We start from the raw sequence: 14,614 nt of genomic DNA, 5'->3' as shown, positions 1-14,614 counted from the left end.
TTGAACTGTTGAACAAGGTGATTCACTTTTTTGAAGGACTGACAGTAGAATCTCTCCTGAGTTCTATAAAGGACACAGCAGCCTTGGAGGTAGTCCAAAGGAGATTCACTTGGCTAATTCCAGTGATGAGAGGACTATGCTGTCATCAGTTGGTTTTGTATAGGATCTCCTGGTGACCACCCATTTCAAGTCAACTTCCCATTCGCATTCTGACATCTCTGCCCGTGGGGCTCCTCTACTGCCGCAATGAGGCCAAGCTCAGGCTGGAGGAGCAATACCTCATATTCTGTCTAGCCTCCAACCTGATGGCATGAGCATCGATTTCTCTAATTTCCAGTAATTTCTCCCCCCCCCCTTTTTTTTTCCATTCCCTATTCTGGCTACCCTCTTGCCCCTTCTCCTCACCTGCCTGTCACTTCCCTCTGGTGCCCCTCTTCCTTCCCTTTCTCCCATGGTCCACTGTCCTCTCCCATCAAATTCCTCTTTCTTCAGTCCTTTACCTCCCAGCTTGCTTTATCCCTCCTCTTCACCTACCCACCTTCCCCCTTTCCTGGTCTCACATATCACCTACCGCACCCCCACATAATTCTGGCTTTATCCCCCTTTCTTTCCAGTCCTGATGAAGGGTCTCAGCCCAGAACAATGTTTGTTTACCTTCAAAGATGTTGCCTGACCACCTGACTATCTCCAGCTTATGTGTGTTGCTCAATATTTCCAGCATCACAAAATCTTGTGTTCATAGTTTTGTATTCTTTCATGTTGAGAAGAACAAGGGGTGATTTAATGAAACTTTTAAGATCCTGTAAAAGCAAGACATGGTAGATGTTGACATGTTTTCATCAGTGGGAGAGTTTCAAACAGGAACATAGTTACAAGATGAGCTAGTCATCTGAGAAGTGTAGAAATTCTTGCAGAGAGTGGTGAATCTGGCACCGTCTGTCTGAAACGTTGTAGAGGATGACTGGGACGTTTTTAAATGGAAGTAGATAATTTTTGAAGTTGGGACTATCTAGGGCTGGGGTTGATCAACCATGTCATCTTGAATAATGGGGCAGACATGAGGGGCTGAATAGCCTCTTCCATTTTCTTGTGTATCTGGTTCATGCAAACCAGAAAGCTAGTAAACTCTCTTCTTTCAACATTGTCAGGCAGGACAGGGAATGCTTATTAGACTGACTTAAAATGTTCCTGAGCTTACCGTGACTTTACATCCAGTCCTGTTTGTTTAGTGTACTCATGAGGGAGAACTGGATTGCCTTAAAGTCTGGGGAACCTCTGTGATCTGTTGATAAAGTTTGCTTATCTTATTAATCATGTAGGCTGTGTTGTGGAGGTGGAATACGAGAAGGCCACAGTGAAGAATGACCTGCATTTATGGAAATAACATTTCAAAAAGTTGAAATTTCTAACAAACCACCTTCCTGAAGAAATTAAAGAGGATGTTACAGACAGTAAACCAGATAATCGTGATGCTGTATCGCTAAAGCCTAATCTCATGCTTATCCCCTTACATCTGCAGGTCAGTTGGAGATTATTCTGGATCGCCGCTTAATGCAGGATGATAATCGAGGCCTGGGACAGGGACTAAAGGACAATGTACTGACCTGCAACAGATTTCGCATCTTGCTGGAGAGAAGAATGACGTCAGACAAAGTATTTAATCCTTTACAAATGTCTTTTGTGAATAATCTGTTGTCTCTGTTATGGAGATAAACTTGACGCAAAATAGTTGTTTCTCAGTTCCAGTGGGGTTATAGATCCAGTTGACCATTGTCTTCCAGACATGTCCACTTCCAGATGTGGTCTGTATTAAGCCAGCTGATGGCCTTGAGAAGTAGGGAAAATTAGAAATCACCTACTGTTCTCCAGTGTCCTAACTGGCTGAGGACAAGGGAGGGTCCTTCTTGAAATCCTCACTGCAATCAAATGCCCAACAGTAAATATGGAGCTTCAGAACCCCTATTACTTGTCATAATGTACCTTAGCAACAACAGGGGCTGTTGTGGGCAAGGAGAGGATTGGGGAAATTATCTGGGATTTGTTTCCTATCCAGTGTTGTCTTTTTGTGTTCTGAATTTAATAAGTTCTGTGACAGGTTAGGCACAGACTAAGCCTGGTGTACACTCAATGGTCACTTTATTAGCTATACCTTGCACTTGCTTGTAATGCCAATCATGTGGCAGCAACTCAATGCATAAAACATGCAAATATGGTTGAAAGGTTCAGTTGTTCAAACCAAACATCAGAATGGAGTAGAAATGTGATCTAAGTGACTTTGACTGTGGAATGATTGTTGGTGCTAAATGGAGTGGTTTGTGTAAGTTGGAAACTGCTCATCTCCTGGGAATTTCACACACAGTAGTATCTAGTCTATGGAGAGAATGGTACAAAAAAGGGAAAAACATCTAGCGAGCAGCAGTTCTGTGGGCGAAAATGCCTTGTTAATGAGAAATCAGAGGAGAATGGACAGGCTGCTTCAAGTTGACAGAAAGGCAACAGCAACTCGAATAACCACACATTTCAACAGTTGTATTCAGAAGAGCATCTCTGAATGCACAACAGAACGAATCTTGAAATGAGTGGACTACAGCAGAAGACCACACTGGGTTCTACTCCTGTACCTAATAGAGTGGCCACAACATGTCTATCCCTTCAAGCTAAACAGGCATTCCCATTGTGCTTTAATAACCTCAGCATGAACCAGTGTGCGGGTCAGCCATTGAAATAGTCTTGGCTGTTCCAAACACAGGTATGATGCTCAGGGAAGGTGTGTCTAGGGAGGCACAGAGCATTTTGAGTGTCTACGGCAGGAATGTATGAATTAATTTTGAAACCAACACACGAGCATTTTGGGCGCCACTGTGGTGTAGTGGTTGGACACTATATCAGCTTGGGGTGTTTTGGAGTTCAATTCCAGCACAGTCTGTAAGGAGTTTGTATGTTCTCCCAGTGATTGTGTGGGTTTCCTCCGGGTACTCCGGTTTCAAACAACAGTCCAAAGAATTACCGATTGGTAGGTTCATTGGGCTAGGATTAAAATTGGGGGCTGCCGGACTGTGCGGCTTGTTGGGCCGGAAGGGCCTGTTTGGCGCAGTATCTCTAAGTAAATAATAAAATATCCCAAACAATCCTTCGAGCAGAGTTGGCAGATCTCTCAGCCACCTTGGGATTCTCAGAACTGTAAAACACCCTTCACCCTGAGGGACTGCCTCAGAAGAGTTCTTGTGCTTCAGTAAAATAGTGTCAAATAAAATAGTTTGCAAGATGAAGCTTTACTTCCTTTAGTGACCAGCTGCGTTAACATAGAACAGCATAGTACAGGCTCATCATCTCTAATGTTGTGCCAACCTTTTGACCTAACCCTTCCTTCCACATGGTCCTTTTTCATTCTTCCAAGTGCCTATATAAGAGTTTCTTAAATGTCCCTGATATATCTGCCTGTACCACCAACCCTAGCAGCAGATTCCATGCACCCACCACTCTGTGTATTTAAAAAAAAAAGCTACCTCTGACATTTTCCCCACTATACTTTCCTCCAGTCACCTTAAAATTAAGCCCCATTGTATTAGCCATTTTTGCCCTGGGAAAAACGGTCTTTGGCTATCCACTCTATGCCTCCGATCATCTTGTACACCTCTATCAAGTCACCTCTTATCCTCTTTCACTCCAAAGAGAGAAGCCCTCACTAGCTGAACCTATCTTCATAAGACATTCTCTTTAATCAAGACAGCATCTTGGTAAAGCTCCTCTGTACCCTCCCCAAAGCTTCCACATCCTTCCTATAATGAAGCAACCAGAACTGAACACTATACTCCAAGTGTGTTTAACCCAGGTTTTATAAAGCTGCACGTTACCTCGCGGCTCTTGAATTCAATGCCCTGACTACTGAAGACCAACACACTATACACTTTCTTAGCTACCCTATCAACTTGTGCAGCAACTCTGAGGGATGTATTGACGTGGATTCTCCTCTGTTTCTCACCCTGCACCAAGAATTGTATCATTAACAGAGTTAGTGTGCTCTGCCTTCACATTTGGGTTACGAAGTGAATGTTCTGCCCCTACTGTAGCGTCCTAATGGCTGAAGGATATTGGAGTCGTCATGGGCTGTCAAACCTGTGACTAGTGTTACAGCGAACAGCTGTTGGTAGTAGGAGTTTTGCACTGTTGGGGAACAATTAATTAGAATTGCACAACTGATCTAAGTTGGAAATGAGTGGAGTTTGTGGGAATTTCCTGTGCTGTGTGCAGTGGGTCCCAGCTAGGAAGCTGGTAATCACTCTGCATTCTTGTGTTTAAAATGTTTGCTTTTTTACATGCACATACAGTATTTAGAAGGCTATATGGTGGGGAGCTGGTACATATTAATTTATTTGTCACATGTACATTGAAACATACATTGAAATGTGTTACTTGCATTTACAGCCAACACAACCTAAGGATGTGCTGGGGGCAGCCCGCCTGCCAGTGTCACCACACATTCCAGTGCCAACATCACATGCCCACGATGTTCAACAGAACAACACAAGCAACAACAGAACACAATAAAAAACAAAACATCAGCAGCAAAACAAGTCCCTTTCCTTCTGCCTCACAACCTCCCACTCACCCACACAGATTGGCCTCCAGCTGCAGGACAGGCTGCCTCTGGAGTCCTTGGGCCCAGACTCTCAGACCTGGAGTGCGGACTGGTGGTCATAGGAAGCTGCAGTTTGCCCATCTGACAGGCTGAAGAGGGGAGTGGATGGTTTTGTGTATGAGTGTGTCTAATTAATGCTGTCTCTGGAGTGTGATGGGCAGGGCTTGCCATTTACTGTACATGTTCACCATTTTCTTCATTCCCGTTGCTCCTCTTTAGTCCATTGGCTTACTGGCAAGGCTGCACTCCATGTTAAAGGCATTCGTAGCCTTCATCTTTTCCTGGAGCAGCGCCCACGAGGTAACCTTGTAGAGCGCAGGCTTGGTCAAAGTGTAGTTTGTTCATTAACTTTGACCTCCACAGTGCTGTCACCTGTAGCTGCCTGTGCAGTATAGCTCATAGCTGCCTGTCTGTGTTCATACCCCAGTTGCTGACTAGCAGTTCACCTTTTCCTCTGTATTAGTGGGTGAGATCGGTCAGTGTTCTAATGCCTCACCATTCTCCACTGACTTGTGCTGACTGTTTGTGAGTTCTGCTAACGATTGTTCACTGTATCCAGTGTTCCCAATATGGCCTGCTCCACATCGGTGACCCCTGACGTAAACTCGGGGATTGCTTCTCAAGCACCTCCATTCCATACGCAATAAGCACCATGTCCTTGTGGCCAGCCGTTTTAATTCCTATCCAAATTCCTGTTCCGACATACCTGCCTTTTCTGCCACAGTGAGGCCACACCTCATATTCCATCTAGCTACCCTCCAACCTGATGACATGAACATTGATTTCTCATTCCAGTAAAATTTTGTTTTCTCCTCCCCCATCCCTCCTCTTCTGCTTCTTACCACCTCTTCTCATCAGCCTTTCACTTCCCCCTTCCCTTTTTCCCATGGTCCCACTCTCCTCTCCTAACAGATTTCTTCTCCAGCCCTTTGCGTCTTCCACCTATCACATCCTAGCCTCTTTCTTCACCTATCACCTTCTAGCTTGTCCTCTTTCCCCTCTTCCCAGATTTTTACTCTGGCATCTTTCCCTTTTCCAGTGTTGATGAAGGATTTTGGCCCAAAATGTCGACTGCTCAATTCATTTCTGTAGGTGCTGCCTGACCTGAGTTCCTCCAGCATTTTGTGTGTGTTGCTCTGTATGTCCAAACTGGCAGGTTAGAACCTGAAGAGATTCCTTTTACAACAATTTTCCTCTTCAAACGATCATCTCCCAGCTTCTCACTTCATCCCTCCCTTCCCTACCCACCTTCCGTCTCATCTAGCCTCACCTATCATCTGCCAACTTGTGCTACTTCCCCTCATCAATCTTATACTGACTTCTTCCCTTTCTTTTGCAATCCTGATGAAGGGTCTCTGCCCAAAATATAGACTGTTTCTTTCCCTCCATTGTGGAGAAATGCTGTTGCCTTGTCTTGAATATGTTCACTCAGGAGAGAAGGGTCTGTAATGAGCCACATCAGTGGTGCTTATCTCTCCCTCTCGAGTGAAGAGTAGTGGGAGGGATGGAGCAGTGTCTGTGACGGCACGATGTGACTGCACAGGTTGTGATCTGAGACACCATGGATACGTGCATGCATGCCTCGGGGCCTGACTCAGGACAGTCCTGTGCCAAGTGTGGATGCCTGCTGATGAGAAACAGCAATTGTTAGCAATGATCATCACACTGTATCAGTTTACTGCTGTACTGTCTGCAGGGGTCAGTGTGGACCAGTAAAACTGGAAATCGCCTGGATTTCACAGCTTGTGAAAGATGTGAGTCTGATGGTTGCAGATCAATAGTCTCTGGTTAGACCTCTGATGTGTTTGTTGGTCATGGTCATTTCAGCCTTCAGTGTGAGGGTAATGAATTCAGTCAGGGAGTGGGCATATCCTTGTCTCCTTCCTGGAACAGCACGGGGATGGATATTGACCAAAGCCAGAACCATACCTGGCTCAGCCGCCATTTACTGTATTTTAAAGAATTATAATGTCTAGACATCACCAGCTGTGATCCGTCTAAGATTTCTGTCACCTTTAGAGATTCTCTAACTCTCAAGTACATTCAAATCTGAGACCAATAGACTTTGATCCCTAAGGAATTTGGCACTTAGGAGTGGGATATTGAGGAGAACGAGGATTCTTCATTAAATAAATGGTGGTGCTGAATGTCCTTTTCATGATGTTTTTATTAAGTTAACTGAGGCAGCAGAGTCAAGGCAATTTCTTCCTTCCTTTCTGCCTCTTTGGCGTGTTGGTTGATCTTGGTTGAATCTGATTGGTTTTGAAAGTGCAGGTCTCTTACAGGCAGATAGTTCAAGCCTCTCTCAGGTTAAGTAGCTTACAGATGTGGGAATTGATCACGTCTTGATTCGGGGTGGGTGAGGGTGGGTATATTGTAATTGCATGCCCTCGGCAAACAAAACCTGCAAGAATTGGTGACCCTGTAATGCACTACTCTCTTGTTTTGTGCAGTCTTCATATAGTTTGGGTGTTGTCTGTGCCTCCTTATCTGTGCTGTTCTGCAACCAAGTTTTTCATTGTACCCGTACCTCAGTGTACTTGTGTACATGACAATAATCTAACAGGCATTTGTGTAGGCAAGGGTGGATTTGGGGATCAGAGAATTTGGAGCAGTTAAATTGCTTGGTTCATGCTATTGCCAACCCTTGTTCCAGATTAACCGGGCCCAGTGCAGGCTTCCTGTCCCACCCCCGTGTTGATTTCTGTTTTCTGCAGGTACAGGACAGCAGGCCAGTGAACTTCCCCTCGCTGCTCAGTCACACGACCTCGATGCTGGTGAACCATGAGATGCTGGTGATGCCTGTGACACCCCAGCCACAGAAAATCCCGCCCATCCGAACCTGGCACGCACTCTCTGCCGCTGTACCATGCGACTTCCACCTGCTGAATATCAGAACTCTGCAGTCTGAGGTGAGGAACGGTCACTGGCCACACTTGCTGCTCCCTTGCCTGTCTGATTCAACACGTCCCTCTGTAACCATAAGGAATCAGAATCGGGTTTTATATCACTGGCATATGTCGCGAAATGTGTTTTGCAGCAGCAGTAGTACACTACAATATATAATAAAAATACTGTCAATTGCAAAAACAAATATATGTTAAATAAGTAAGTGAAATTAAAAAGGTACCTCCTCCTTGATGGTAGCAATGAGAAGTGGGCAGGACCTGGGTGATGAGGGTTCTCAATTATGGATGCTGTCTTTTTGTGGCATTGCCTTTTGAAGATATCCTTGATGCTGGGGAGACTAGTGCCCTTGAAGGAGCTGGCTAAGTTTGCAACTTTCTTCAGCTTTTTTTCATCCTGTGTGGTGTCCGTTCATTCAGAGGTTAGAATGCTCACCACGGTACAGCTGTAGGAATTTGTGAGAGTCTTTGGTGACATACCAAGTCTCCTCAAACTACTAATGAAGTATTGCCGCTGCTGTGGTTTTTCTGTGTTCTTCCCACTTTGCCTTCCTGAGACCATCTCAAGCTCGGTGAGGCTTTCCTCTCTGCATAGAAGAGAGGGGTCAAAAGCAGTACTAACAGAATCCTTACCATATGAACAGCAGTGGCTGAAGCAAATTGGCTGTTGACCACCTTGAATAAATGCTAGCTTTGCTGGCAATATACAGATTTCGCAAATAAAAAGCATTAGTTATGGGATTGAGCGGCATCCAACAGAAGTTCAAGTTTATTGTAACCTGAAGAACGTTCGGTGAAACAGCATTCTTCTGGACCACAAAATGTGTATCATATATAGCACATAAACCAAAATATTACCAGAAATAATTTAATAAAATATAATACAAAATATATGTAGACAGCTCACTGTCCTCATGATGAGACCTCGGTGACGGTAGGGTATTCATTATGCTCACAGCCTGAGGGAAGAAACTGTTCCCCAGTCTGGCAGACCAGTCCTGATGCTCCTGTATCTCCTTCATAAAGGCGCTGTAGATGACGAGACAGGCATTACTGTCCACTGGGCAAATTGTATGTGGGTGCTGCTATTGGTCTCCAGCCATTGCTCTTACGCTGGAGGCTAGCTTTACTTACTTATCACAAGTACATCAAAACATACCGTGAAATGCATGGCTTGCATCAAATCAGCAGGGATTGTGCTGGGGGCAGCCCACAAGTGTCACTTCTCTCCCAGTGCCAACATGGCATGCCCACACCATACTAACCCTAACCCATCTTTGGAATGTGGGGGGAAACTGAAACACCCAGGGGAAACCATTGTGGTCACGGAGAGAATGTACAAACTCCTTACGACAGCGGCAGGAATCAAACCTCAAATGATGATTGCTGTAGAGTGATTGTGCGAACTGATACGCTACCATGCTACCTAATGCGGACATGATTTGGAACTGTAATGGCATATCATAGTGGGTGCAGTTCCTACATCAATATCGCTCACCACTCACACTTCCTCTTCCCACCTGTTGTCTGTCTGTGACTCACGCCTTCCGTGTCTCACCTGCAGCTCTCTCTCTCATTTCCCTCCCACTCTAGGTGCATATGCTTGTTCCTCTCTCTTCTTCTGTCTCTTGCTTGTATTTACCCCAATTTACTAGCCCCCCTCCCCTCTCACTGTCTCATTTATTTTTTGCTGCAGGTGGTTTCAGCCCCAGGGTTAGAAGCTGCTCTGATCCTTCATCGCAAAGGCTTTGACTGTGGGCTTGAGGCCAAGAGCCTGGGCTTCAATTGTACGACCACACATGGCAAGGTATGGGACAGATGATTGACCCCTGTAGATAGTCTGTTAACTGGCAGGAGGATAGGGTATTAGCAGATAATGCATGACATGAAGAGAAGCAGTTGAAGGCAGTGTTGAGGGTGGAGTGGGATCTTCCAGTGGCCACCCATTTTAATTCCACTTCCCATTCCCATTCCAAATATGTCTATCCATGGCCTCCTGTACGATCGTGATGAGGCTACACTCAGGTTGGAGAAACAACACCTTATATTCTGCAACACACATAAGAATTGCAGCAGGCCAGGCAGCATCTATAGGAAGAGGTACAGTTGACGTTTCGGGCCAAGACCCTTCGTCAGGACTAACTGAAGGAAGAGTTAGTAAGGGATTTGAAAGTTGGAGGGGGAGGGAGAGATCCAAAATGATAGGAGAAGACAGGAGGGGGAGGGATGGAGCCAAGAGCTGGACAAGTGATTGTCAAAAGGGATACGAGAGGATCATGGGACAGGAGATCCGGGAAGAAAGACAAGGGGGAAGCCCAGAGGATGGGCAAGGGGTATAGTGAGAGAGACAGACAGAGAGAGAGAGAAAAAAATATATATATATATAAAATAAATAACGGATAGGGTACGAAGGGGAGGTGGGACATTAACGGAAGTTAGAGAAGTCAGTGTTCATGCCATCAGGTTGGAGGCTACCCAGATGGAATATAAGGTGTTGTTCCTCCAACCTGAGTGTGGCTTCATCTTGACAGTAGAGGAGGCTGTGGATAGACATATCAGAATGAGATGTGGAATTAAAATGTATGACCACTGGGAGATCCTTGTATTCCGTCTAGGTAGCCTCCAGCCTGATGGCATGAACATTGATTTCATGAACTTCCTGTAATGCCCCACCCCGACCCCTTCACCATTCCCGGTCCCCTTTTCCCTCTTTCACCTTATCTTCTTGCCTGCCCATCGCCTCCCTCTGGTGCTCCTCCCCCCTTTTCATGCTGCTATGGCCTTCTGTTCAGACTCCCCCCTTCTCCAGCCCTGTATCTCTTCCACCAGTCAACTTCCCAGCTCTTTACTTCACCCCTCCCCCTCCCAATTTCACCTATCACCTTGTATCTCTCCCTCCCCCCTCCTGCCACTTTCTAACTCTACCCCTCTTCTTATTTTCTCCAGTCCTGCTGAAAGGTTTCGGCCCAAAACGTCGATTGTACTCTTTTCCATAGATGCTATCTGACCTCTGAGTTCCTCCAGCATTTTGTATGTGTTGTCTGGATTTCCAGCATCTGCAGATTTTCTCTTGTTTGTGATACCAGGAGTGGTGGTGATAGAGGTACATACATTAGAGACATTAATGAGGCTCTTAAATGTCCAAAAATTTTTTCTACAAATTAGTCACTGCTTTTAATTTTTTGGAATTTAAATTTAAGAGATAGGCACATAGATGAAAGAAAATAGAGGGTTCTGTGTGAGGGAAGGGTTAGATTGATCTTGGAGTAGGTTAAGGGTCAGCACAATATCGTGAGCCGAAGGACCTGTAGTATGCTTTGTAATCTATGCTCTAACCCTTGTTTACAGCCTAACCCGTCTCATGCTTTTCTGTTGCAGTTATCAGTGGGGACCATGTTTCAGGGCCTGGATGTCGTGAATGTGCAGCCAATGTCGCTGACTCTCCTGTATCCTGCCAAGCCCTTCAACAGCAGTCTTGTCTTCCTGAAACCAATGGAGATCTCCACCTTCCGCATTCGGATGGTTTGAGTGAATTCCCAACAGTACTTCCTCACCTGGAGCTAGGAGTTGTAAGATAGCAGCCAATTAGCAATATGAACCATGGCTCTTGGATTCATAAACCCCAAGATGTTGATGGGAAGGGTGTTGGGGAAGGGCAGACTCAAAGCTGGAAAATGTGTAACAGAACAACCCTGAATTTGAATTGGATTGGTGAATTTCAAGTTGCTTGTATAGTGAAAGCAGAGCCACACCAACCAATGCACTTTATGTAGAAATTCTACATGCAGTTTATGCATTTACCACTACAGTGTATGTCACTTCATGACTTTAATCGGCAAGCTGGACATGATTGTAAATTCATAACTCCAAAAGCAAGGACTAGAGCTGTGGTGAATCTGGAAGTGTTCAGTTTACACCTGTCTCTGTATGCAAAAGCTCGTGTGCAGAAACAGAGTAGGCAAGTGTGAAACTGTTAGTTGTGTGCACAGCATTAGAACAGTGTGCACACTTACAATTGCTCAGTGTGCACACCTGTACACCTGAACTGATCTAACTTGTGTAATGCATTCCTGAGAAGACTGACAATGAATTTCTCCTCAAGGTCTCTCCCATTCAAAACTTGGCGGAGGGGGGTAGTAGGATAATCTGTTCTTTGAAAATACTTACCCTGTTACAGATGAGCTTGACATGGACTGAAGCTAAGCTTGTGTAAACCAGTGTCTACACGTTCCTGCTGCATTTTGCCATGTAAATCTCAGGCCAGTTGATTTTCTGTTCTCACATTGTTCAGGACTTGGGTTCTGGTGTTTGGACCAGCACTGAGACATTCAAAGCCTCAGCTTCATTCGTCAGCATCTCCCTGGGTATTTGTGCAATAATCTGTGGTTGTGCTGCATATTCAGAGCTGAAGGTGCTGGGTGACGTCAGGTCTCCTCACGTACGGCTGAGCTGCTGTGTGTGATGTGCTTGTCGCAATGTTTACAGCCCAGTACAAGACCTGATCAGCAATGTTAACAAATAAAAATGCTGTAAATACACAGCAGATCTGGATGCACAAATACACATCAGCATTCTGAGTTTTCTCTACCACCTCCAGTAAAGCTAAAACATTTGTGGTTTTTGGATTCTGAAGGATATGCTGGGTATTTTCATCATTTTTTTACAAATTTCAACGTTCCTTGCTGTGTTCTGATTCACAATGTGAGCTCTATGATAGTTTTGCAAAATGATAAGAGTAAGTTCTACTTCTGAAAGTTGTTTTTTAAGGTTAATTTGCTGCTCTTGGAAATAATCACTTTTTAAACAAATTGTAAGGCAGTAGGAATAATTAGCAATTGAAAAATTATGAATTCCGTAGTTTGAAGCTAGGAAAGAGTCCAATAGAAATTTCCAACAGAAAAAAAATTCTGGAATAATTAAGTTGTGCTTTGAACCAGTGATATTAAAAAGAAAATCATGTTCTGCTGGAAGAAAATGAAAAGATATCCAAGTGCAGATAGTTTACTGAAATTAATTGACAAATTTTCTGAAGGAATGTTTTGTTGCACTGATCCGATACAGGACTGAAGTGTTAGTGTCTTAACTTCCAGCAGGGCAACTTTATCTCCGTCCTTTCTAAGGAGAGTGTCTGATGAAACTGCTTTGACCTTCAGGACACTAAATACAGAGCCTCAAGATGGTTGATAGTGGTGGATGTAGCATAAGATGACAAATTAAAGGTATACCAATCAACTTTGGTACCATTTGTACAAGAACCACATTATATTTGCTGAAGTTGTCAGGTGTTCCTGTTGTGACTCCCCTCATTCAGGGGCCACTTGATAATCTAGAAGTACATTTAACTAGATTCTGGAGTTTAGGTGTGCCTCCCTCATTCAGGGGCCTTTTGATGATGATCTGGATGTGCATTTAACTAGATTCCCTTGTATCCATTGGATTTAACCATGCCCTATTCTGTAAAAGACCCAGCATTCCTGACGGGATCAGACTGCTGTGTCTCCTGCTGCCAATAGTATCGCTTGAACTTGGTGGGTATTTGATTTTCTTACGTCACAATCGCACTTTTATAGGAGCAAAACACAGTTACAAATACTCAATAAAACATGAGAGGAACTGGACTTTGTCCATTGTACACTTGTCTTTGTGCACCTGTAGTTAGATTCACAGCATGCAAGAACTAACGGAGTCAGTACTAACCACTGCGGATGCTGGAAATGTGAAGTGGACTGAAAGGACGGATATTTGGAGAAATGAATAAATACTTCTCTCTCTGGTGATGCCTGAATCTTTCTACCATTTTCTGTTTGGAGCATTGTGAAAGAAGCTTGCCGTGCTGTTGCTGTGAGGAAATCTTGCTGCACATTTTTGATAAATCTCTGGCTTTCGTCAAACAGACTGGGAAGCTGCACACAGAAAATGTCCTGCTGTAACTTGCTAAGTTCCTCCAGCATTTTGTGTGTGTTGCTCAAGGTTTCCAGTATCAGAGGAATCTATTGTGTTATTGATATCCTGTGGCCTTAACTAAGATGTAACATCAAGCAAAATCAAATTCATTCTTAAACAATTTATTTGAAGTAATATTAGTAGTAGATAAAGGGGAACCAGCGAATCTGTTAGGGCAAACATGAGGAAATCTGCAGATGCTGGAATTTCAAGCAACCCACAAAAAAGTTGCTGGTGAACACAGCAGGCCAGGCAGCATCTCTAGGAAGAGGTACAGTCGACGTTTTGGACCGAGACCCTTTGTCAGAACTAACTGAAAGAAGAGATGGTGAGAGATTTGAGAGGGGGTGGGGTAGATCCAAAATGATGGGAGGAGACAGGAGGGGGAGGGATGGAGCCAAGAACTGGACAGGTGATTGGCAAAAGGGATATGAGGGGATCATGGGACAGGAGGCCCAGGGATAAAGAAAAGGGGGAGGGGAAAAAATCCCAGAGGATGGGCAAGGGGTATAGTCAGAGGGAGAAAAAGAGAGAGAGAAAGAATGTGTGTGTATAAATAAATAATGGATGGGGTATGAGGGGGAGGTGGGGCATTAGCGGAAGTTAGAGAAGTCAGTGTTCATGCCATCAGGTTGGAGGCTACCCAGACGGAATATAAGGTGTTGTTCCTCCAACCTGAGTGTGGCTTCATCTTTACAGTAGAGGAGGCTGTGGATAGACATATCAGAAAGGGAATGGGATGTGGAATTAAAATCCACTGGGAGATCCTGCTTTCTCTGGTGGGCAGAGTGTAGATGTTCAGCAAAGCGGTCTCCCAGTCTGCGTCGGGTCTCGCCAATATATAGAAGGCCACATCGGGAGCACCGGACGCAGTGTATCACCCCAGCCGACTCACAGGTGAAGTGTTGCCTCACCTGGAAGGACTGTTTGGGGCCCTGAATGGTGGTAAGGGAGGAAGTGTAAGGGTATGTGTAGCACTTGTTCCACTTACAAGGATAAGTGCCAGGAGGGAGATCAGGGGGGACGAATGGACAAGGGAGTCGCGTAGGGAGCAATCCCTGCGGAAAGCAGAGGGGGGGGAGGGAAAGATGTGCTTAGTGGTGGGATCCCGTTGGAGGTGACGGAA

The 14,614-nt window shown here is 44.8% G+C and overlaps 1 protein-coding gene across 1 annotated transcript in view; it reads left to right on the top strand.

Moving 5' to 3' along the window:
- The window catches only part of man2a2 (mannosidase, alpha, class 2A, member 2), a 70,977-nt gene extending 57,642 nt beyond the window's left edge, over positions 1 to 13,335 (top strand). The window contains exons 19-22 of the mRNA XM_063071032.1: positions 1,520 to 1,653; positions 7,357 to 7,551; positions 9,242 to 9,352; positions 10,924 to 13,335. Of these exons, the coding sequence (XP_062927102.1) occupies positions 1,520 to 1,653; positions 7,357 to 7,551; positions 9,242 to 9,352; positions 10,924 to 11,073 (590 nt within the window). The 3' untranslated portion in view covers positions 11,074 to 13,335. The remainder of the gene's footprint in view (positions 1 to 1,519; positions 1,654 to 7,356; positions 7,552 to 9,241; positions 9,353 to 10,923) is intronic.
- The last annotated feature ends 1,279 nt before the right edge of the window (positions 13,336 to 14,614 follow it).

The sequence above is a fragment of the Mobula hypostoma genome, chromosome 18 (assembly GCF_963921235.1).
Source record: "Mobula hypostoma chromosome 18, sMobHyp1.1, whole genome shotgun sequence".
Taxonomy (NCBI): Eukaryota; Metazoa; Chordata; class Chondrichthyes; order Myliobatiformes; family Myliobatidae; genus Mobula; species Mobula hypostoma.
The sequence above is the reverse complement of the archived record's forward strand: the minus strand, read 5'-3'. Positions and strand labels throughout refer to the sequence as shown.